At 40.8% G+C, this 24808-nt stretch overlaps 1 protein-coding gene across 2 annotated transcripts in view; it reads left to right on the top strand.

Moving 5' to 3' along the window:
- LOC132815061 (ALS2 C-terminal-like protein) overlaps positions 1-24808 on the top strand; it is a 103221-nt gene that overhangs the window by 40892 nt on the left and 37521 nt on the right. For both annotated transcript variants that reach the window (XM_060823751.1, XM_060823750.1), the window contains exons 8-15: positions 9311-9421; positions 10131-10192; positions 12311-12377; positions 13698-13900; positions 14880-14945; positions 16526-16621; positions 18074-18235; positions 24352-24463. In XM_060823751.1, the coding sequence (XP_060679734.1) occupies positions 9311-9421; positions 10131-10192; positions 12311-12377; positions 13698-13900; positions 14880-14945; positions 16526-16621; positions 18074-18235; positions 24352-24463 (879 nt within the window). The remainder of the gene's footprint in view (positions 1-9310; positions 9422-10130; positions 10193-12310; positions 12378-13697; positions 13901-14879; positions 14946-16525; positions 16622-18073; positions 18236-24351; positions 24464-24808) is intronic.

The following is a 24808-nucleotide window of genomic DNA, read 5'->3' as shown; positions in this document are numbered from 1 at the left end:
CCGCTGCAGTGCATTTAGTGTGAGTACACCCACAATGCTGTTAGGAAGGGAGTTTCAGGATTTTAACCTAGCAACATTGATTATATTTCTGAGTCAGGATGGTGAGTGGCTTCCTGGTGGTGATGTTCCCATGTTGCCCTTGTCCTTTGAGATTGAATTGGTCCTAGTTTTGGAAGATGCTATCTGAGGATATTTGCGTCAATTTCTGCAATTCATCTTGTAGTTGGTACGTACTGCTAATACTATGTTTTGGAGGGGCACAGAATTGTCCTGAATGGTGTTAACCTTCTTGAGTGTTGTTGGGACTGCACTCATCCAGACAAGTGAGGAGTATTCCATCACATTGTGCTTTGAAGTTGGCCTTGGGAGTCAGGAAACGATTTATTTGTTACACAATTCCTAGCCTTTTGACCTGTTTTTATAGCCACTATATTTATATAGCTGGTCCATTTCAGTTTTTGATTAATGGTAAGCCACAGGATGCTGATAGCAGACGATTCAGTGATAGTAATGCCATTGAATGTCAAGGGACGATGATTAGAGTCTCTCTTGTTGAAGATAATCATTTCCTAGCACTTGTCTGTCATTACTTTTACTTGCCACTTGTCAGTCCAAACCTAGATGTCCAGGTCTGGCTACATTTGAATATGGATTGCTTCAGCATCTAAACACAAACCACTTTCAGTTGTAAATGGTAGAAATCTCAGCATGAGATTGAATCCATACGTTCGAACTCTGATTTGATCATGTAAGCCATACTGACACAGTAATGAGGGAGTGTTGTAACACCAGAAATACTGTTTTCAAAATGAAATGTCAACTGGGACCCCAACCCCTTTCTTGGCTGGACTTACAAATTCTCCTTCATTTTCACTAATCTGTTGTGCACAACCACTCTCCAAAAGTGTAACGCAAATCTAGGCCCACTCAAACATTGCTGAAAGAGGAAGGTATTGAATATTTTCTCGATAATTCCTCAACTGGGCTGTACTATATTTTGCCACCAGCATTTTGCGTGAGACACCTGCAAGGTCAGATAAGCCAATTCCTGCTCTTTTGGTTAATAGCCAAGACTGGGGAATGGAGGTAATGTTGAATAATTTATCACTTCCTATTCTCTGCACTCTATCTCTGCAGTTGTCAAATAACTTTTTTTTTGAAAAAACCTGTTATGTTGTTTTGTGTCTTGGTAATGCAAAGCAGCATTTTATTCTGTGGTCACAAGTTCAGGCATTAGCTACACTATTTTGAATTGTGCAATTGAGTTAATAGAGAAGTTACTTTCAGGGGACAGAATAGAAAGAAAAGAAACTGGAAGGTGGCTGACAATGTTCTTTTAGTCTCTTAAAAATTGGAATGCTGGGAGTCAATGGCAATATGATGCACCAAATTTGATAGTCAAGAAAATATTTGATTCATATTGGTTCAGTTAGTTCTTCTAAGGGCTATTCTATTAGTCCTATGCCCTGCTCTTTCCCACAGCAAAACAAGTCTCTCCCCTTCAAGTACTGATCCAACTCCCATAATATGGTGTGAATGAATCTGTTTCTACCATCCTTTCAGGCACACTTTACATATTGCAACACGTCCTGTCCTTTATTTTCCCTCTTACCTTCTTTTGATTGGTATATGAATCACCTTTAAACTTGTCTTTTCTGTGTAATGGCCATTTTGCTAAGAAATATCATCTTATTTCTCCATCAAATCTGTTCAGTAGCCTTCTCTGTTCTAAGTAAAGTTAAAAATCACACAACACCAGGTTATAGTCCAACAGGTTTATTTGGAAGCACGAGCTTTCGAAGGGCTGCTCCTTCACCAGGTGGTGGTGGAGTCCACAATGAGGGAGCAATGCTCTGAAAGCTAGTGCTTCCAAATAAACCTATTGGATTATAACCTGACGTTGTGTGATTTTTAACTTTGTACAGCTCAGTCCAATAGCAGCATCTCCAAATCTGTACTAAATAGAATAACTCCAGCTTCAGAAGTATATCTATGTCATAGAGGTCTTTCACCTCCCCCCCCCACCCCCCATTAAATCTCTACCCCCTACTTTTAAAACATTCACTTTATCTCTTAAAAAATGATGTGCATACTTGACCAGCCGGGACCTAGGCAGTATTTTGTACGTTTTATCGTAACTTCCTTACTATTTATGAAACATGTCTGTTTTAAACTGCCTTCTCAACTTTCCTTACTGCTATAAAAGTCTCGTGTGGGTGGGGATGTGGGCCTTTCTGTTTCTGCATTCATTTTGAGTTCACCATTTGATTGCCTCCTTATTCTTACCAAATCATACCACTTAATGCTTCACTGTGGTAAGTTTCAGCTGCCTTGTGCTTGTATATTTCACTTGGAAATATTCTTCTCACCAGGAAGCTCTTCTGATCTGTTGCTATCTTGCTCACTGTTTACATTTTGACTTCAGGTGACATATCGTCAGTGAAAATGATAATTGGGAAAGATGAATGATGGCTGATTGATATCATTCTTTTTACATAGTTGCACAAAGTCAATCACTCTGATTTTGTATGAACTTTGCATGTGTGTATGTAGAATGAAGAAAGAAATCTAATATGGTTCCTTATCTCTCTCGAACCATTATGCATTTTATTGTAGAATCTAAAAGTATGCATGTGCCATACATTTTTGAAAGTTGTTCAGTTTACTTTTACATTCCAGCTTTCTTTGTACATTTCTTCAATTAGTTAGAAGCATATAGTCATAGAGTTCTACAGCACGGAGACATTGCGAGCCTCACCTATCTTCTGCGATTCTACACATACATGTCCACTTTTGTTCTTGAGCAGCTTTATTTTCTCTCTAGTTATTATTTTTTCCTTTAATATACTTAAAGAACCTCTTTGGATTCACCCTAATCATCTCAGCCAAGGCTATCTCGTGCCTCCTTTTCACCCTCCTGATTTCCTTCTTCAGTAAACTCCTGTATTCCCTATATACCTCCAGGGACTCCCTTGGCTCCAGCTGCCTGTACCTAAGCCATTACTCCTTCTTTTTTCTGGTCAAAGCTTTAATATCTCTTGTTATCCAGGGTTCCCTATTTCTGCCAACCTCACCCTTTGCCCTCACAGGAACATATAGACTTTGAACCTAGCTATCGCACTTTTAAAGGCCTCCCACTTGCCAGACGTTCCTTTGGCTGTAAACAAAATACTCCAATCAACCCCTGCACGCTTCTGTCTAATTCCATCAAAATTTGTGGGACAGCTGTTTTGATGTTGACACAGCCCAAATGCTTTTAGGTTGACTTTGCAGAGTTGACAGGACTGTGCCTTTGTCAGTGTCTGTCATTGCTAGGTTGTCAATCTGGACTCCTTTCTCCTATCAGACTTTTGTAGTTGTTAGATACAACTGAGTAGCTTGCTAGGCAATTTCCGAAGTCATTTAACAATCAACTACATTGCTATGTATCTGAAGTTACATGCAGGCTAGACCAAGTGCGGATGGTAGATTTTCCTTTTCCTAATGGACACTAATACACCAGATGGATTTTTACAATTGATAATTGTATTATGGCTCCTGGGGCTCTTACTATATGCTTCTGTCCAGTCAGAGGTACATTCGTACATCACTATTCTCTGCTTCCTATTCCCTTTGGCTCAGTAGAGCTCTCGCTTTTAATGCTATGTGTTTTGCTTGCTGAAAGAGTCTGTAACATGCAACAGAAGTGCCTTTTGAAAGTTCATTTTTACAGTATCCACCACACCACCTTCATAAACACTTCATTAAAGATCTTAACTAGGTTGATCACACAAGAATAGGTTTTAATGATCTGTAGTGATTGAAACCAGGGTGGACCTTATCGACTATGAGATCCTTGATTGGGGTGATTAACACAAGCCACTTAGGAAGCCCTGGCTGACCAATGTAATAGGGGATTTAGAATTTCCTGAGTTCAGGACACTGACTCCCAGGTGCCTGGCCATGGTAAGTGCACTGTGGACAATTAAATAAAAGGTAACTTGGTGACAGGATGGCAGCCTTGGCAGTTATTTCATAATCTGTGTCGGCTATCCTTACTAAGCCATTAGGTTCCAAATGAACTTTTAATCTTGTCCTGACAATAGTTATTAGTGGGTTCTCCCAGGATCCTAAATTGAGTGGCTTTAGTTAGCTTCCTCTCTCTTTTCTTTAAACGAAGATGTAACAATACGTTTGTCCTATGGCATCATTCTGTATCTAATCCAAAAAAAAATTTGTTCTAGCATCTCTTCCCCTCAGGAAATGTAGTCATTTTTCATTTGAACTCATTGACTTGTTAGCCAAACTATTTCATAACTTCTTTGTATCTGTTTACAGTTGTTTTAGTCAACCCGTTCAGATATGTTTTGACAAACGTAGATTCATAGAGATATATAGCACAGAAACAGATCTTTCGGTCCAACTCATCCATGCCGACCAGAATCCTAAATAAATCTAGTTCCATTTGTCAGCATTTGGCCCATATCCCTCTAAACCCTTCCTATTCATATACCCATCCAGGTGCCTTTTAAATGTTGTAATTGTACCAGCCTCCACCACTTCCTCTGGCAGTTCATTCCATACACGCACCACCCTTTGCATAAAAAAGTTACCGGTTAGATTTCTTTTAAATCTTTCCCCTCTCACCCTAAACCTGTGCCCTCTAGTTTTTGACTCTCCCTCTCCAGGGTAAAGATCTTGTCTATTTACCCTACCCATGCCACTCATGATTTTGTAAATTTTATAAGGTTACACCTCTGCCTCATCTGATCTGATTTGATTTATTATTGTCACATGTACCTAAGTACAGTACAAAAACTCGCTAAATGAGAAGTTTTGTTTTATGTGCAATACAGGCAGATCATAACATGCATGGACATGTATCTGGGGCAGTTGGGACTTGAACCAGGACCTGCCACTGTGCTATAAGAGCCTGACCTAATTGATTTTATCATTCCTTTAACTAGACTTTAAGTTTTCAATGTTTATAAGCGTTCTGTGTTCCTTTTTACACCACCTGCTATTCTCACCCTCCCTTTGTCATTCTTGTGTCCTTTTCAAAATTCCCCCACATTCTGTACTTTCTACATTTTTCTGCTGTATTCAGTACCTGACATTAAATCTTCTTTCATTTGAACCTCTGCCCTTTTCATTATCCAGTGGTCATCAGCATTATAAACGACTAAACTTTAAGCGGGTTTTGAGAAGATTTGTAGCTCAGAGTGAGGTTCTGGATGTAGGTTTGCTAGCTGAGCTGGAAGGTTCATTTTCAGCCATTTCATCACCATACTAGGTAACATAATCAGTGACCCTCCAGATGAAGCATTGGTGGTATGCCCTGCTTTTTATTTATGTATTTAGGGTTCCTTGGGTTGGTGATGTCATTTCATGTGGTGACATAATTTCATGTGGTGATTTCCTGAAGACCATCAAAGACATCAAGATAGAAGAGGATGAAATAATGGTCTGCTTTGACGTAACAGCCCTATTCATATCCATCAACATCAACCTGGCCAAGGAAACACTGACTACACTATTAGAAGAACCAAAGACACATACACCAAACACCACCAACTTCACCAGCAATGACAATATCGTCAAGCTAGGGGACCTTACTAACCACTTCACCTTCACCAAAAATACCTGCAGACAAACCAACAGAACACCCATGGGATTTCTGCTATCAGGGCTCTTAACAGAGACAGTAATGCAGAGACTCAAACAAACAGCTCTGCCAACCATCCAACCCAAACTTTGGGTCCACTACGTGGATGACACCTTTGTCATCACTAAATGAAACAAATTAGAGGAAACCTTCAACACCATCAATAATACCCTTACTGGCATAAAATTCACTGAAGAGGTGGAAAACAACAACAAATTGCAATTCCTAGATGTCACAGTAGAGTGAACAGCCAGTGGCGAACATCAAACCAGTGTCTATAGGAAAACAACACATACGGACCAAATATTCAACTACAGAAGCAATTATCCCAACATCCACAAACAAAACTGCATCAGAACTTCATTGCAATGAGCCAGCACACACTGCAGCACAGAGAAACTATGCAGAGTAGAGGAAAATCACCTATACTGTGTATTCAAAAAGAACAGGTACCCAATGGACAAAGTCCATTCTCAGCAACAAACCCAACAAGCAGACAAAACACATCCAGAAACCCTAGCCACTCTCCCCTATATCAAAGACATCTTGAAAATGACTGCCAGACTACTCAGACCTCTTGGCATCATGGTAGCCCACAAACCCACCAACACACTAAACCAGCAGCTAATGAACTTGAAGGACCCATTAGAGACATCAAGCAAAACTAATGTCATTTACAAAATACCTTGCAAGGACTGTAACAAACACTACATTGGACAAACAGGCAGAAAACTAGCCACCAGGATACATGAACATCAACTAGCCACAAAAAGACATGACCCAGTTTCACTAGTATCTTTAACTTCAGATGAGGAAGCACACCACTTCAACTGGGACAACACATCCATCTTGAGACACGCACAAGAATTCCTAGAAGCATGGCATTCCAACTGGAACACTGTCAACAAACACATTGACTTGGAAACAATTTACCATCCCCTGAGAAAAAGAACAGGAAATGACATCACCACAGGAACTGATGCCACCACAGGAAATGGCATCACCAACCTAAGGAAACCTAAACACATAAATAAAAGGTTGGCCACCCCATCAGTGCTTTGTCTGGAGGCTCAGTGATGATGTTACCTAGTATGATAGTGAAATGTCTGAAACTGAACCTTGCAGTTCAGCAAGCAAATCTACATCTAAAACCAAGCTAGAAATACAGATATTGTAAAATGTCTGAGAAAAATGCAGTTCAAATCAATTCCAGTTAAATAAATATCAGATAATTGCAGGGATTTCTGCTGAAAGTGATGAGTCACTGGGCAGATGTCAGCAAATCTATGCTGTCAGAGACTCACTTGTTATCAAAATCCATCATTCCTCTTCTGTTAGCATAATCCTCCCAAATTAGAATAAGAACTGTAAATGATGGAGGTAATTAAAAGGACAGATGGCATTTGTGGAGAGAGAGAGCGCTAATGTTTCAAGTAAATTGCACTATGCTGTGATTTAAGCCAATACTGCTGCCTATACTTTGAGATGGTTGTGTGGAGTATCACTGGTTGTGGATCTCTGTATGTATTTCGTCTCTGAGGCTGCCTGCTCCTTATTTCTAAGTAAGTACCTTCAATTCTTTATGTACTGTAACAATGCTTTATCTACATCAGGTGAGCCTCAGACTAAACCACCACCAGTTTTCTCCCTCTTTCTTTCTCTCTGTCTCTCTTTTCCTCTCTCTTCCGATGGTCCACTAGGACAATGGCAACTTTACCTTCTCCTTCAAATGACAGAGAACTGGTGGATACAGTGTTATTTGGATTTTCAGAATACTTTCAATAATATTCACACATGAGGTTAGTAGGTAAAATGAGAACATATAGAATTAGGAATAATATAATTCTATGGTTAAATCTCACATTGAAAGCAAAGAGTAGGAATAAGCAGATGATCCTGTGAATGTTACTAGTGAAATACTGCAAAGACCCTGCTAGGTTCACTGTTCAAAAACTAAAATGAAATGGATCTGGGGAGCAATTACAATATTTACAAGTTTGCTGTTACACATTAGCTGGGAATGTAAATTGTGTGAAGATTGCCGGAAGCAGCAAAGGGACTTGGACAGGCTAAGTGATTGGGTAAGAACTCATCAGGTGGAATATAATGTGAAAAAGTGTAAAGTTATTCACCTTGGTAGGACAAGAAGCTGAATGGTTTTTAAATGTTGAGAGATTGGAAATGCTGGTGTCCAAAGGGGGTATCCTTGTCATTGAACACTGAAGGTTAGCATGGAAGCAATTCAGAAGACTAAGGCTATGAAGGCATTTTTGCAAGAGAATTTGTGCACTGATATAATCAAACCTTGTTGCAATTAGATACAGACTTGGTGAAATTGTGCCTGGAGTATTATGTGCAGTTTTGGCCTCCCTATCTAAGTAGGTCAGACCTCCCTATCTAAGTAGAGGGAATGTAACCGAAGTTCACCAGACTAATTCCTGGGAGGGCAGGGTTGTTTTCTCTTTAGAATCCCTACAGTGTGGAAACAGGCCCTTCGGCCCAACAAGTCCACACCAAACCTCCGAAGAGTAACCTACCCAGACCCATTCCCCTACCCTATATTTACCCCTGATTAATGCACCTAACTTACACATCCCTGAACATTATGGACAATTTAGCATGGCCAATTCACCTAACCTGCACATCTTTGGATCATGGGAGAAACCAGAGCACCTGGAAGAAACCTACACAGACATGAGGAGAATGTGCAAACTCCACACAGACAGTTGTTTAAAACTGGACTCGATCCCAGGTCCCAAATGCTGTGAGGCAGCAGTGCTGACCAATGAGCCACTAGGCCGTCCCCTCGCCATCATGCAGCCCCTGTTTTGTGAGGAGAGATTGACGAAATTAGGTCTGTATTCTCTAGAAAAGTAAAGAATGAGGGTTGATCTCATTGAAGTTTATAAAGTTCTTGCAGGGCATGACAGAGTGGATGCAGTTATTTCCCCTGACTAGTGAGTCTAGAACAAGGGAACAGCATCTCGGAATACGAGCATGCCATCTCCTCACTGAGATGAAGTTGGATTTCCATACTGGAAGTGACCTGAAGCTATGGAGTTTGTGATCCTAGCGGACTGTGAAAATCCAGGCGTTACCATGTTCAAGACGGAAATTGTTACACCTTTGGAGGCTGATGACATGAAGGGATATAGATAAAATGTGGAGATAGATAATCTGCCATGATCTAATTGAATGGTGAAGGAGGCTCAATGTGGTGAATTGTTCACGCATGTTCCCAAAAAATTTTAAAATTGTCTATACGAAATGTAAGCTAGTAAGAGGAGTTGGTATGTGTTAGATTAAAGGCAGTAGAATGCAGATGAGCTCACTGGCGCAGCCAGAGTATCACTGAAATAATTGCTTCTGATGGTATGAGAAGAATTATATTAAAACATTCTGAATTTACCCAATCCAAAATCCACCAGGATTAGTGAGGTTGTTGCAGTATCAGACCCCAACTTAATATCTGAGCTTTGTGGAACAGTACTCAATAAATGTCAAACTCTCCAAATGAGATAGTGGGAAGGACAACTGAGGAAGAATATCATTTTCTGCAATGTACATTTTTAGCATGTTGAGGTGGATCTGCATGTTAGGTCCACCTACATTTTTCTGCAAAGCTTGCTTCCATTTCCTGACGAATAATTGTTTCCTTATTTTCAGGAGCTTTTGTTTTTGCCAGAGCGACGTCTGAGAGAAGACACCAAAAATATCCCTCTGACCTGCCCAGATGGCAGGCTTTTGCTCTTCGATGACAGCCTTGTGGTTATTCAGGTAAAGAGCTCTGTGTTCAAGGAAATTGACACAGTTTCATTTGTTCATCCAATGTGCTCCTCTAGTTTTGGAAATGACAGAATGAAGAATATACATATGTGAGGATTATTGAAAACATGGGAGTGGGTGACCACATGGAATGTAATCAAAGGTTTAGAATGGTTTTCTCTGGAAACTGAAGGTATGTGCACAGCCTGAATTGGAGGCTCGAAGAGTTGGATTTTAAGAGATGGAGAGGAGCACTAGAGAGGTTTGAACACAACGATGAGATTTCAAAATTGGGGATTTGATGGACCAGCAGCCACGGTCAATGAAGCCATTAACAATGGATGAATGTAGTTGATGTGAATTAAGATACAGGGTTTGGATCAGCTGCATTTTAAAGAAGCTGGAATAAATGTCAATCAGGAGAGTGTTAGAATTATAGAGACAGAAGATAATAAAAACACAGGTGAGGTTTTCAGCAGCAGAAGTATTGAGGAAGGGCTAGTAATGGGTGACGTGGCAAGTGGCAGTAAGTGGTCTTTCTCTGAAGTGGAGACTTGACCGGCAATGTTTTGCTGAAAGGCTGGAGTGTTAACGCTGACTGAAGATTGTTGGAGCTCAAGTGGGAACTAAAATTATATACATTGGCAGCTTGGTGCCTCTGAAATTTATTTTGTGGATTTAGTTACTTTAATCCAAGTTACCTTTTCCTTTCTTTCCTTAGGGTTCTGAAAGTAGCATCTACAAGCTTGACACGCTGTGGGTGGATAACATTAGCTCTGAAAGGTGAGCAAGAAGAGGTTTGGCTTATTGCCCAGGGAGGGGAACAGATAAATATTATGTCTCCAAATGATTGTTTATGTTGGTGCCCTGCCCATTTTTTAGGGCTGTGGGCTGGGGAATGTGACAAATAAAGGCCACCAAAGGGCCTCATCTGCTGCAGATGCTGCTAGTCCAGCATTGGCCAGGGCTTACCATACAGGGAGAACAGCAAGTAAACCTGTGTAGGGTTGCTTTTCAGCGTCCCAGGGTGGATCCCTCATTTGAAGGCATTTGCTGAGAGCCTCCCATTTACCCAAGCCACTGCCTGGTCATTTCTACCGACTCCCCTTTCCATACCATCACTCATCTATAAGCTGAGATGCAGGGTTGAACCTAAGCCTCAGGTGAGTACAGCATTGGCCTCGTCCACTGTGTCCCTCCATGATGCTGGAGTTACTGACAATTGACAGCTCTTGTTGAGTGTGACCTCTGCCCCCAAAGGCCCATTGCTGTCCAGTTAAGTGCCTGAGTTGCACTTAATTCATTGGGCGTTCCCTAAAGGATGCAATGCAGAACTCCTATTGGTTCATCGGCCGGTCTTTGGTGTGGGTAATGCTATTAGCTCCATGACAGTCCCATGAGTATTTCAGGATACAAGACAACTATTTGGCCAAAAATACCCCATAAGATTCAGCCTTTGGATATCATTACCTTGCATTAGCTCTCATTAGTGTATGAGGTACCAGAGCATGAAATTTTCATCAAGGTTCTGTGGGGGCAAAATGACAAATTGTCTTGAATCCTTGCATGCACAGAAAAGGTAAACATATTGTTATCAAACATGATTTATATTTAACTGAAGATCAGAACAACGCAAGTAACAAAATTGTTCAATTATGCCACTTAAAATTATCTTGGAGATTTGAGCTGATGGTTCAACGTTTTCCAAAAACGGGCAGCAGATTCTGGAAAAACTATCCATTGATTTATAAAGTTCAGCCTTAATACGAAATGCACTCTTCCATTATTACAATAATCTCTCCAGCTTGCAATTACACAAATATCATTCCACAGAAAAGAACCATGATGGAAATATTGTTGATTTTATGTAAATTGCATGTAGGCATCTAAATTCTTTACTTTATTTTGTGTATGCTGGCTGCAGCATCTCAGCATATTCACCCTTACAGATTGTGGATCTGCACCCTATTCTAGGATTTGAATATATCTGTTATTTTGACACATTGCTGCAGTACTGGGGGTAGTGTTGAGGTGTTGGAATTGAAGAAACATTGCAGTTCAGAAGCCTACCACTCTTGGTGAAGCACCCCATAACTTGAGCAGCTAATACATTCAGTTTCTTTTAAGGCATCTAATTGTTAATCAGTAGTAATTGACTTCTGTTGTGATCTGTGCTGCAAGGTGGAAGGTCAGGTGTGTGGAACATGTAAAACTGATAAATGAGAGAAGGTTCCTCTGATGCTGCCTGACCTGCTGTGCTTTTCCAGCACCACTCTAATCTAGACTCTGGTTTCTAGCATCTGCAGTCCTTGTTTTTACCTAAATGAGAGAAGGGATCTCTCTCTTGGTGTAGTGTTTCTCAATGTAAGGAGATAAGAGAATTGCTATCTTCAAAGCAATTGTTGGCTTATATTATTTGTGTTATAGAAAATAAACAGAGTTTTTAAGCAGAATTTTCAGTTCCAGGAAGAAGTAAAAGCCATCCACCTTCAGGCTGTCTTGCCTTCAGCCTGCATTAATATGATTTGATGATTATCAAGTGTTATAGTCCACTGCAGTGCTGGAGTGTGTCCAATAGCACTTCAGGATGGATCAATGACAGCCTTGGATAAACCTGAAGCCAGTGTTCTGCCTTCATTACCACCTCCAGGATTTTTGTGATGGTCTGTCTTGATCATTTTCATTAAAACCGTTCCTATTGTAAAAGCTGGCTGCTGACAACTTTCAGTGAAAACTCTGGAAATTTCCTTATGTTTTGAGTGGATTGTGAGACATTGTCTTCCAACATATATCACTAAATGTCCTTATTTGACCAATGTATTCCATAGTCTTCTCCACTTGAGCACTTTTGGATCTTTCCCTGAATACCATATTAACAAAATGTATTTCTGTTCTCTTTAGAAATCAATTGCAGATAATTGTTCCAGAAGAAGAATTCATATTTATCGTTCAAGATATCCAGGATAAGGTGGGAAAGGAACTTAAAACACTGTCAAAAGGGGAAGTGATGTGGTCTTGTCACCTCCTGAGATCTGAATGTTTATGCAGTTTAGAAAATGGAATGGATACTTACCATAAAATGCATTTTTGACATTCTGGATGCAGTTAGAGTTGGCCTAAGATTGTGCTTTTAAAACTATCCATAATTGACTCTGAGCTTTAATATCAAATAACAATGTGAGAAATAAATGTTTACTAGTAATTTTGAACATGTAGGAAGCCCATACTGAAGGAAGATTTCTCACGATTTTGTTAGTGACAATATGCTGAGAGTTTGCTCACCTCAGAGTGCCACTTTGACTCTTTTCCCATCATTCTGGCCTTTGAGTGATTGATGCAGTTGAGTACTAGTACTCCAGTTCAATTAAAAGTGATTGCTTCATTGTGCCTGTGCACTTCAAGATCCCGTCGCACTATTTGCAGGATGTCAGGACCTGCTCACTAAACTATATTTATGTCCCAAACAAAATAAAGCTAACTGGTCATTTAGCTCTCTCTTTGCAAAGTGTTGCTGTGGTCATAATGAATAATAATGTAACAACAAATACTACAAAAGTAATAGAATCATACAGTACAGAAGAGGCCTTTTGGCCCATCTGTACTGCCATAACTACATTAAATCTACACTGGTTCCCATTGCAAATTTATGTCCTAAATGTATCTGGAATAAAATTTAAATTCATTTATTTTATTTGAATTTTATCCAAATGTGAAACACCAACCACATATCATGGCATTCTTTCCTACACAATTTCTGGTATACGTCACAACACTGACTGGAATATCCTTCACTCGGTGGTAGGTCCCTCACCTTTCGAGTCTGAATGCTTCAAACTGAAAACCCACTGCAGACCCGAGCACAAATTCTGGGTTGACATTTTAGTTTTGTAATGCATAGAAAGTAGGAGACTATGTGCAGTGCTGCATTGAGGTGTAGTCTTCTGAATGAAATATTAAACTGAAGTCGTATATGCGCTCCTGTAGCTGGATGCAAAAGCTTCTATCGTACTACTTTAAGAAAAGCAGGACAATCCTTCTAAGGTTTTGTCCAACATTTAGCTCCAGGGAACATTTTCAAAATCAGACATTGTTGTTATCAATTTCATTTGATGTTTGCATGACACTGCTGCGTGCTAATGCACTGCAATTAGAGTCCATTATCATGGGAACTATATTCAAAATGTGCATTGCTGCAAAGTGCTTTGGGATGTGCTAAGACTGTGAACAATATAAATGCACATTCTTCTCACACATTCGCACCTGAGCATTCTGTTCCTTAAATTCACAGATGGTATGGTTTTGGAAGCTGAACCAAGCTATTCGGCAGCACTTAGCTGGCAAACTGGATTTCCCATTGTGGGGTGAAGAAGGGGCAGAGGATTCATACAATGTGCCTGTTTGTCGTTTTGCTGCCTACACTTATAACAGCAACCCTCGATTTAAGGATGCAATCTATGAAGGCAACTGGTATAAGGGAAAGCCCCATGGCAGGTATACAATTGTTGAGAGTTAACCTTTTCAACCAATGTCTAATTGGGAAGTAGCACTGACGATTGTTTGATATTGTTCAGACGGTTTATGATTAGTGTTTGTTGAGCAAAATTAAGTCTTACAACCTCCTGCCTGTTCCTCATTACTGGTACAATAGGTGCAGTGTGTTCCCATGAATATGTTCCCATTAATAGTATCTGTATTTGAAGACAGGGTCCTTTCATCTGAATAGCAGAAAAAAACAATTCTTTTGGGATGGTCTTGCAGACAGTTCTTGACAATATTTTCTGAAAGTAATTCCAAACACAAGAACTGACTAGTTAAGGAATATTGATTGAAAAATATAAAATGTTGGCAGAAATAATCTCTAACTTCTCTTAAAAAGCATTTATTTTGTATAGTAATTCATTTTATAACTATGGCTGTGGAAGTGACACAAGGGTCACTTAAAATTTAAACAAGATCCAGTTTGGTTACCTTATTTAAGAGAGATCAGTAAGTCTGTGGAGCAAACATGGAAACATGGAAGGTGCTGTCTGCTAGGATAATGGATGCAAATTCAGTGGTAATTTTCAAAGGTAATTAGTTAGCTTCTTGAAAATCAGGACTATCATGAAAGTGAACATATTGGAAAAGTTTTTTTCCAAGAGCTAATGGGTTAAAAGATGCCTTATGTATTGCGAGATCGGATGAAGAAAATCAGAGAAGTGATATCGTGTTTACCTGTAAGCAGACCCACCAGTGAGAAATGTTCAGAGCAAACAGGTCTATAGATCATGAACCCAGACCCCCAATTGGGTAGGAAATAGGAGTTGTGGATCTACAGTTTTCAGATCTACACTAACTGCCAGTGCTATTCATTGCCAGGTGAGACTGATTGCAGAACTAATCCCTTCCTTCCAATTTGGGCACCACCTTGAATTTCCTAGGGTTATGGATAGCAGCAGCTATTTAGTAACTGGTATTTTCATTGGTTTAGTGGAATCATGAAATGGCCAGATGGACGGAATTATGCTGGAAATTATGAAGATGGTCAGGAACATGGGTAAGAAATGCCAAGACTGTCTAATTCCATCACTTTCTCATTACCTGGCTCTACCCCTGCCTCAATGCCTCACTCTGTCAACTACTGATACCCTGATCTAAGCCTTTTTCTTACCTCTAGGCTTGACTGTTTCAGGCTGCTTGGTGAGTCTCTTGTTTTCCAGCTTCCAGAAACTTTAGAATCATCCCAAACTCTGCTGCCTATATTCTCACTTGTACAAGTCCTGTTTAACTCTCATCCCCATGTTCTTTGACTTGCATTGACCTACATACTCCTGGTCCAGCAGCAGTTTAATTTTAGAATTTCCATCCTTATTTTTGAAACTTTCCATTGCCCCATCTTTCCTATAACCACCTTGAACTCTACAATCATATGCAGTGTTCTCCATTCTAGTCTTTTGTGCATCCTTTGCTTCCATTGTTCCAGTGTTAATGGTTATGCTTTCAGTTGTTAAGTGCTAGAATTCCATCCTGAAATTGCTCTGCTTCTCTACCCCTATCTCATTCTTTAAGATGCTCCTTTAAATTCCATCCATTTGACTAAGCTTTTTGGTCACATCTTAATACTCCCTATGTGGCTTCATGCCTAATTATTTTCTTGTTGAAGTGCTTGGAATATTATGCTAAGTTTGAGGTTTTGTTTGTAAAATAAAGGCAGTACATGTTCAATATTCGACAGGTCAGGAAACATCTGCAAAGAGAAAAAAGAGAATGTTTCAGGTCAATCGTCTTTCATCATGATGTGTAAACATGGTCCAATGTAACTTTCCCAACCATGACATTTCTGGCTAAGAGCTTGGCTAGCAAAGTGCATTTACGTAGTTATTTTCCTCTTTAGTGGGTCTGAAAATCTGCTCAGAATGATGAGGTAGTGATTCAATTTGTCCGACAGTTTTAAATAATCTAATAAAGGAGAGTTGTTGCCGTATTCCAAAAAGACACGGCCCACTTTAGCGTAAGATCAACACTTATTGTAAGTGAAATCAAGGTCATTTCAGTTTTCATGATGGATAACTACCAACCCTATGAGGCCCGCCACTCTAGAAATCTCTTCCTTTGGTTTTTGCCGTCTCCCATCCTTGGCTCTATCAATGTTGCCAAATTATGCACTGGTAAAATACTTTGGAACATTTTGCTGGTACGATGCTTTCAATGCAGATTGCGACTTAACTGGGTCAGGTGGAATTTAAGAGGTGCAGCAATCATACAAAACAATTAACAAAATGTGCTGTATGGCTCCAAGATGAGCTAAATAGCTATATTGCTTGGAGGAGGGGAAAGACTGAACGTAAGCACTCCACATTCATCCTGCCATCATTAAGGTTCCAAGGCCTCTACCCTACAGGCATCCTTTTTGATTGACAGAGTACAAAATTGTGATATGCCTGCCTCTTCTGGCATTGCTTCAGGAAAGGGGAGAGAGCAGTATTGAATTCAGGCTTGGTCAGCATCATACAGCTAATTATCAGAGGGTACTGATGGTCACAAGTGAATGGGAACTGAAGGGGCACAAGTAGCCCCTTGGTAAATTGGGAATTCCACTGATTTATGGGTATACTAATGACTTGTGCTCTGTTCTAGTTTTGGTGTATATGTTGCTCCTGGAGGACCTGAGATCTTTGATTGTTATAAGTGTCACTGGAAACAAGGGAAGATGCATGGCTATGGCATCTGTGAGTAAGTACATCGAATATTTGAATCCGTGTCATGGTCAGCTCTCAGGCTTTGAAACTAGAAAGACTTGATTTGGTGCCTCAGTTCCCAGCAGATTCATGTTATCTATCCTTGATTAAAACATCTGTTTCTCAGCATTCCAAACCTTTGCCTATATCTGACATTAAACGAACCAGTTTTTATTTGCCCAGTCAGTTCCTTCTTTCCCTCCTTAAATAAAAATCTTACAAAGACCAGTACAGTACAAGAATAGACCCTTCGGCCCTTCAAGTCTGTGCTGCCACATTTTGCCCTTCCATGCTAAAACAGTCTTCACTTACAGGAATCCCTTCCTGTTCATGTATTCATCCCGGGTGCTTCTTGAATGCTACTATTGTGCCTGCTTCCACCACCGCCTCTAGCAACACGTTCCAGGCTCTCTCCACCCTTTGTGTGAAAACCTTTCCTCACACATCTCTTTTAAGCTTCCCCTCCATTGTGCCTTGAACCTGTGTCCTCTAATAATTGACCCCTCCACCGTGCAAAATAAGCCTCACACTTACACTCTGTCCATGCCATTCATAATCTTATAAATTGCTACTAGGTCACCCCTCAACCTCCTGCATTCCAGTGAAAACAAACCCAGTCAAGCAACCTTTCCTCATAGCTAAAATTCCCCATCCTAGGTAACATCATGGTAAACATTTTCTGTATTCTCTCCAAAGCATCCAGGTCCCTCCCCTTCCGGATGTCTCCATCTCCATTTCTGACAACAGACCCAATACGGACATTTACTTCAAACCCATCGACTCCCACAGCTACCTCCTTTCAGGCCCCAACCTGTAAAAACGCTATCCTGTATTCCCAATTCCTCTGCCTCTGCCACTGCCACATCTGTTCCCAGGAGGAACAATTCCACTCCAGAACATCCCAGATGGCCTCCTACTTCAAGGACTGCAATTTCCCCTCCCACATGCTCAACAATGCCCTCCATATCTCCTCCACTATCTGAATCTCCACCCTTGAACCCCAACTGCTCCAACCACAACAAGGATAGAACCACTCACACCCCGGTCCTCAACTTCCACCCCACTAATGTCCGGATACAATGCATCATCCTCCGCCATTTCATGCTTTCATGGACTTGGCTAACACAGCTCAATATCTGAAAGGGGAAATTCAAAACTTAGCATTGTTATTAATTTGGTCTGGGTTGTCTAAATACTCTGTAAATTCATTACAACCCATGAATCTCGGTGACACAACTCTGTCTGCAGACGTTCTATACTTATGTAGTGGAAAACTGAATTCAATAGAGCAAGTTTACTAACTGCACACAAAGTAAAGCATTTATGGCTTGAAGATTTGAGTTAATTGAGCACAGACTATGGGTTATACCTGGGTGTTTCATAGCTTGTTTGTGATAATGCTATGCAACTCAGTCTGAAAATGTAAATAAAACTAATTTGTTTCTAGGTATGGAAATGGAATGACTTACAAAGGTTATTTTCAAGACAATCAACGTCATGGATTTGGAATTTTACACAGCTCTCGAATGGAAAATCTTCCCTTTAAGTATGTGGGACATTGGGAGAATGATAAGAAAAGTGGATATGGAGTATTTGATGACCTTGACAGGTATGAGATAATCTAATCAGTTACTGTATTCCAGTACTGAATCCATAGGCAAGAAGGAGAAAAGATCAACTTTCCTTCTTATTGCTTACGGATCAACCTTGTACTTCTATCTTGTAACTGGCCTCGATCAACCCAGGATGATGGATAAATTATGAACCTTGCAATTTTAGGTCAGTCTGAACCAATTTATTAGATCGTAATGTAAAGTTATCAGACAGAACAAACATTTCAATTGTCATTTGCCCCTTAAGTGATCCCTCAAGTCTTGAGCTCTTTGATGACTGAAAGTATTTAGCCACTGAATAAGCTAGGCCATGCACCCAGGGAATGTTTCTGCTCAGTGAATTGACCTTGGTTTGGATGGCAGCAGTTCCTGGACTAGACGGTGGAATTAATAAGTGTACAGCTCCACTGTGAGACCACTCCGTCAAGGTTCATTGCCACCACAGAACTGGATGGCTGGTTTGCAGTGCAGAGTGATGCTCGTGGTGAAGGTTCAGTTCCTGCACTGACTGAGGTTACCATGAAGATCCTGACTTCTCAATCTTATCATCATCTGAGGCATGGTGAGCCTCAGATTAAACTCACCACCAGCCATCTCTCTCTCTCTAGTGAGCGAATATCCCTCTGATCCTTTTGGACCGTGGTGACTTTACTTTCCTAGTTAAGGTAGTGAGAGTGACACATGGCAACATAGGAACAGGAGTACACCACTCAGCCCTCAGGCCTATTCCAACATTTAATGAGGTTATGGCTGATCTGTGGTCTAATTCCATATATCTGCCTTTGGCCCATATCCCTTCATTCCTTTTATAACAAAAAAAGTCTATGTCATTTAAAATTGATGACTGATCCCGAATCTATATGAAACATGCTCCAGAAGTAGATTTAAAAACTTAGAGGAAGAGGGAAAATAGATGTATCATTTATTAATTAATTAATTAATTTCACTGGACTAGTAACCCAGACACTCTAGTTAATATTCTGGGAACCTGGGTCCAAATCTCATCATGACTAATGTTGAAATTTGAATTGAATAAAAATCTGAAATTAAAAACTAGTACAATGGCAATCAAATAACTGGACAAAAAACTGAACGTATATTGGAAAATAAGGATAATGACGTTATACTGCAGCAATACAAAACCAGACCGATTAGACTTCGCTTGGAATACTGAAACCATATCTGGCTCCAGACCTCTGGAAGGATACACTGGCTTTGGAGGGAGCACAATGTAGGTTTACAAGAATAATAATACCTGGACTTCAGGTGTTAAGTTATGAGGAGAGAATTTAGAAGTTTAAAAGATGATCTGATTAAAGTCTTCAGCATATTGACAGGATAAGACAGGGTAGAAAGGATAATCTATTTCCACTGGTTGGGGATTCTAGAACAAGGAGACTTAATCTGAGAATGATGTTAATGTTCAGGAGACATGTTAGGAAGCACTTCTACACATAGTGTGATAGTTGTTTGGAACTCTCTTCTGCAAACAGCAATTGATGCAGGATGAGTTACTAATTTTAAATCTGAGACAGATAACATTTTGATGAAATAGAAATATTAAGGGATATAAGCCAAAGACAATTACATTGAGTTAGGACATAGATCAGACATGATCTCATTCAATAGTAGAGCAGGCTTGAGGGGCTGAATGGCTTACTCCCAATTCCTAAGTTCCTATGAACTGGCCTACATGTGACTCCAGATGCACAACAGTGTGGTTGACTCTTAACCTCCCTCAGAAATGCCTAGCAAGAGACTCTGCTCAGTGAAACCACTATGAAATCCAAAGAAATAAACGAAACAGGGAGGACCACCCAGCATCAGCCTAGGCACTGTATATGACAATGCAAATCCAGTCTTGTTGACCGGCAAACTCTCCTTTCTAACAACTGGAGGCTAATGCCAAAATTGGGGAACCTGTCCCACTAACTAGGTAAGAAACACTGGCATACTCATACTCACAGAATCAAACATTACAATTTCCTTGATACCCAGGAATGATGACGTTCTATCTCACCAGCAGAATAGTCTGGCACAGCAAGAGAAACCCAAGAAAGTATTGGTTCTCAATATTGACTCTGGATCCCATGAAATAACACGTTATTAGATCAAACATGACAAGAAAACCACTTGTTTAATTACCACTTGCCTCCTCCTCCTCCTCCTCCTCCCCCATTTTACTGAAGAATCAGTTCACCTCGACACTGAATGCCACTCAGCAGAATCACTGAAGGTGGCAAGAGTATAGGATGTACTCTGGGCGGGGATTTTCAATGTCCATCAAGAACAGCTCAAGAGTACATTTACTGACCGGGAAATCTCAGTCCTCTCACTGCTGCTAGTTTGAGTGTGTGGCAGGCAGTAGAGAACCAAGAAGAGGGAGAAATCTACTTGATCTTACCCTCACCAGTCTCTTGCAGATATGTACATCCATGAATGTATTGGTAGGAGTGTCCACTGCACAGTCCTTGTGGAGACGGTTACGTCTTCACATTGAGAACAGCATCCATTATACGGTGTGGCAAGTCAAAAGAGAAAATGCTGGAAAATCTCAGCAGGTCTGGCAGCATCTGTAAGGAGAGAAAAGAGCTGATGTTTCGAGTCTAACTGACCCTTTGTCAAAGCTGGCAATACCATCTTCCTAAATAAGTAAAAACAATGACTGCAGATGCTGGAAACCAGAGTCTAGATTAGAGTGGTGCTGGAAAAACACAGCAGTTCAGGCAGCATCCAAGGAGCAGTAAAATCGACGTTTCGGACAAAAGCCCTTAGTCAGGAATACAGACAGAGACCCTGAAGGGTGGAGAGATAAGTGAGAGGAAGGTGGGGGTGGGGAGAAAGTAGCATAGAGTACAATAGGTGAGTGGGGGGGGGGGGATGAAGGTGATAGGTCAGAGAGGAGGGTGGAGTGAATAGGTGGAAAAGAAGATAGGCAGGTAGGACAAGTCATGGGGACAGTGCTGAGCTGGAAGTTTGGAACTGGGGTAAGGTGGAGAAGGGGAAATGAGGAAACTACTGAAGTCCTATTGATGCCCTGGGGTTGAAGTGTTCTGAGGCGGAAGATGAGGCGTTCTTCCTCCAGGCGTCTGGTGGTGAGGGAGCGGCAGCGGAGGAGGCCCAGGACCTCCATGTCTTTGGCAGAGTGGGAGGGGAAGTTGAAATGTTGGGCCACAGGGCGATGTGGTTGATTGGTGCGGGTGTCCCAGAGATGTTCCCTAAACCACTCTGTTAGGAGGCGTCCAGTCTCCCCAATGTAGAGGAGACTGCATCGGGAGCAACGGATACAATAAATGATATTGGTGGATGTACAGGTAAAACTTTGATGGATGTGGAAGGCTCCTTTAGGGCCTTGGATGGAGGTGAGGGAGGAGATGTGGGCGCAGGTTTTGCAATTCCTGCGGTGGCAGGGGAAGGTGCCAGGATGGGAGGGTGGGTTGTAAGGGGGCATGGACCTGACCAGATGGTCATGGAGGGAATGGTCTTTACGGAAGGCGGAAAGGGGTGGGGAGGGAAATATATCCCTGCTGGTGGGGTCCGTTTGGAGGTGGCGGAAATGTCGGCGGATGATTTGGTTTATGCGAAGGTTGGTAGGGTGGAAGGTGAGCACCAGGGGGGTTCTGTCCTTGTTACGGTTGGAGGGGTGGGGTCTGAGGGTGGAGGTGCGGGATGTGGACGAGATGTGTTGGAGAGCATCTTTAACCACGTGGGAAAGGAAATTGTGGTCTCTAAAGAAGGAGGCCATCTGGTGTATTCTGTGGTGGAACTGGTCCTCCTGGGAGCAGATACGCGGAGGCGGAGGAAGAATGACATAGGACATATTCAAATTGGGTATCCATGAGGTACTGTAGAACCACAGCAGCATTTTATTTGAGCACAATCTTTAACCTCATGGCCTGACTTGCTTCGGGTGATTGCAGTGAGGTCAGCAAAATGGACTGTTAATTTGATACAATTAGAGAGCTCTGGCTAAATCACAAGGATGATACTGACACTCTTTGCCTGACTCAGCAAGAGATAGTGCTATAGACAAAGGCTTTGTATTTGTAAATGAAGGGTGACTGTTGATGAGATACCAGACCCTGAAGAGTTATTTCAGTGCCTCTACTCTACCCGTACCATTTTCCCCCCTGGAAGGAACGTGCGCTGGAAATGGGGCACCTTTATTTGGTGAGGTGTCACAAATATGAAATATAACCAATTGAATCACTAGGATGGAAAATTTCCCTGACTGTGACCACAGTCTAAAATAAAAGAAATTTATAACAGGTTTTGTTAATAAACAAGGAAACAAAAAGAAATAGATCCTCTAACGTGGCAAAACTCATTAACTACTAATATGCAAATTAAACCATATCTCCATTAAGTCCAAACATGTACACATAGATTCACAAACAGGACAGACTGTTTTTCAGCAGTATCATAGGTAGAATATAGGGGTAAAAATAAACAAAGAGAGGATCAAGAGTCCAATTCACAGGGGAAATTAGGTGACTTTCTCTCAGTTACTTCGGTTTTGGCAACAATATCATGTTTTCAACCATGCAGTCCTTAGTTCAGGAGCCAGTTACTTAGACCTTGATTTTGATGGTGTTAGACTTTTTTCCCTTGAAGAGTCTTGGATATTATTTACCTTCGACTCAGAGGGAGAGAAAGGGACCTGACCTGCTTGTAGGGTTTTGGGCGTCTGAATCCTACTGGTGTCTCCTTCTCTCAGTTGTGTGTAACACTACTACTTAACACCATCCCGAAAGCTGTTGCTGAGCAGTGTTATTTTCAACCCAAAGGCACCTAGTGTGAGGTAGTCTCAAAAAAAGTCAAGTCCAGCTTCCAAGAATCACATGCTCTTGTGCAACCAATGAGTGAATACTGTAACATTTTACTTTTACTTCATTATAAAAGTAAACAATATGCCAAACTTCTATTTTCCGATTTCTACTCATTGTGTTTATATAATTTAGACAAATGAGAGGCCATCTCACAGAAATCTATAAAATTTCTAACAGGGCTAGACAGAATAAACACAGGAAGGACATTACCAATGACCAGGTAGTTGAAAACAGGATCACAGTCTAAGGATATTTAGGACTGCAATAAAGGAGAAATTTCTTCACCCAGAAAGTTGTGAACTTGCAGAATTTTCCACCACAAATTAGTTGAGGCCAAAATGTAAAATGTTTCCAAGAAGGAGTTAGATTTGATTCTTGGGAATAAAGGGATCAAAGGGTATGCAGACAATGTGGGAACATGGTATCGAGTTGTGGGATCAGCCATGATGATTTTGAATGGTGGAACATGCTCGAAGGGGCTGACTGACTTTCTCCTGTTCCTTTTTTTTAATTACTATATTTCAAATGAAATGGTGAGTCAAGGGATCAAACCTGGTTCAATGAAGAATGCAAGAATGCACAAAAGAGGCAGCATAAGGCATACTGAAAAATAAGGTATTAACCTGGTGAAGCTGCAACACAGACTCACAAGCATATTGAGGTCAGAGAGTGCCACTTATCTCTTGAATAGCCTTTGTACAAATCTGCCCCATAGTATTCAGCTCCAAAGGTGAGGTGAGAGTGACTGTTCACAGAGAGATGTCATGACACACTTCTGGAGCAGGTGGGATTTGAACCCAGGTCTTTGGCTCAAAGGTAGGGACACTACCATTATAGCATAAATGTCCTGGTGAAGTGTACTAGGTCCAACAGTGGCAGCTGTTTAATCTTGCCCCCATATTAAGGTCCGAAGTGGGGATATTTGCTGATGATTGTACAAATGTTCAGTACCATTCACAACTCTTCAGATATTGAAACAAGCATAAACAAAAATTGCTGGAGAAACTCAGCAGACCTGGCAGCATCTGCGGGGAGAAAAGAGTAAATGTTTCAAGCCCAGTGGTGTCCCTTACTCTAGGCAAATAAATCCTTTGAGATATAAATCCTGAAACTGAATACAGTACTCCAAATAATTCTCAGCAAAGCTCTCCACTGAGGAAATTTAAAAACTAAATGACAGCAAAAGCTTGTTCAAATAACAAATGCTTATTTCTTCTTGATGACTCTTTGCTTTAATTTTCTGACTTTAGTTAAAAATTAAATATAAAGTTTCTATGATACAGGGGAGAGAGGTACATTGGCACATGGCTGGAAGATTGCAAGCATGGGAATGGCATCATAATTACCCAGTCCGGGCTGTGCTACGAGGGAAACTTCCAATACAATAAGTTAGTGGTGAGTAGAAAGTAATTAGTTGGTCTAGTGTGGCTCAGAACACTAGCCTTCTTCCTTCTGCCCTTGTTAAGCAAGGCCTTTGTCCCTCTTAGGGCAGAGGTTAAATATCTAGCAGTGTTGTTTGAAGAAAAGTAGAAGAGCATTCCTGGTGCCTCTTCAATGTTATTCCTCAACCAACATCATGAAAATAGTTTATCTGCCTTTTGTCAAATTTCTGTTTGTAAATTGGCCACAGTATTTCCCTTAATAGAAGTCTAGAAGCTGCATTTTAGAAGTACACCATTGGCTATAAAGCATGCTTACTCTGGGACTGCTATATAAATACAAGCTCTTTCATTTAGATTA

The sequence above is a fragment of the Hemiscyllium ocellatum genome, chromosome 4 (assembly GCF_020745735.1).
Source record: "Hemiscyllium ocellatum isolate sHemOce1 chromosome 4, sHemOce1.pat.X.cur, whole genome shotgun sequence".
In the NCBI taxonomy this organism is placed as follows: Eukaryota; Metazoa; Chordata; class Chondrichthyes; order Orectolobiformes; family Hemiscylliidae; genus Hemiscyllium; species Hemiscyllium ocellatum.
This window is presented reverse-complemented; position numbering and strand designations above follow the sequence as displayed.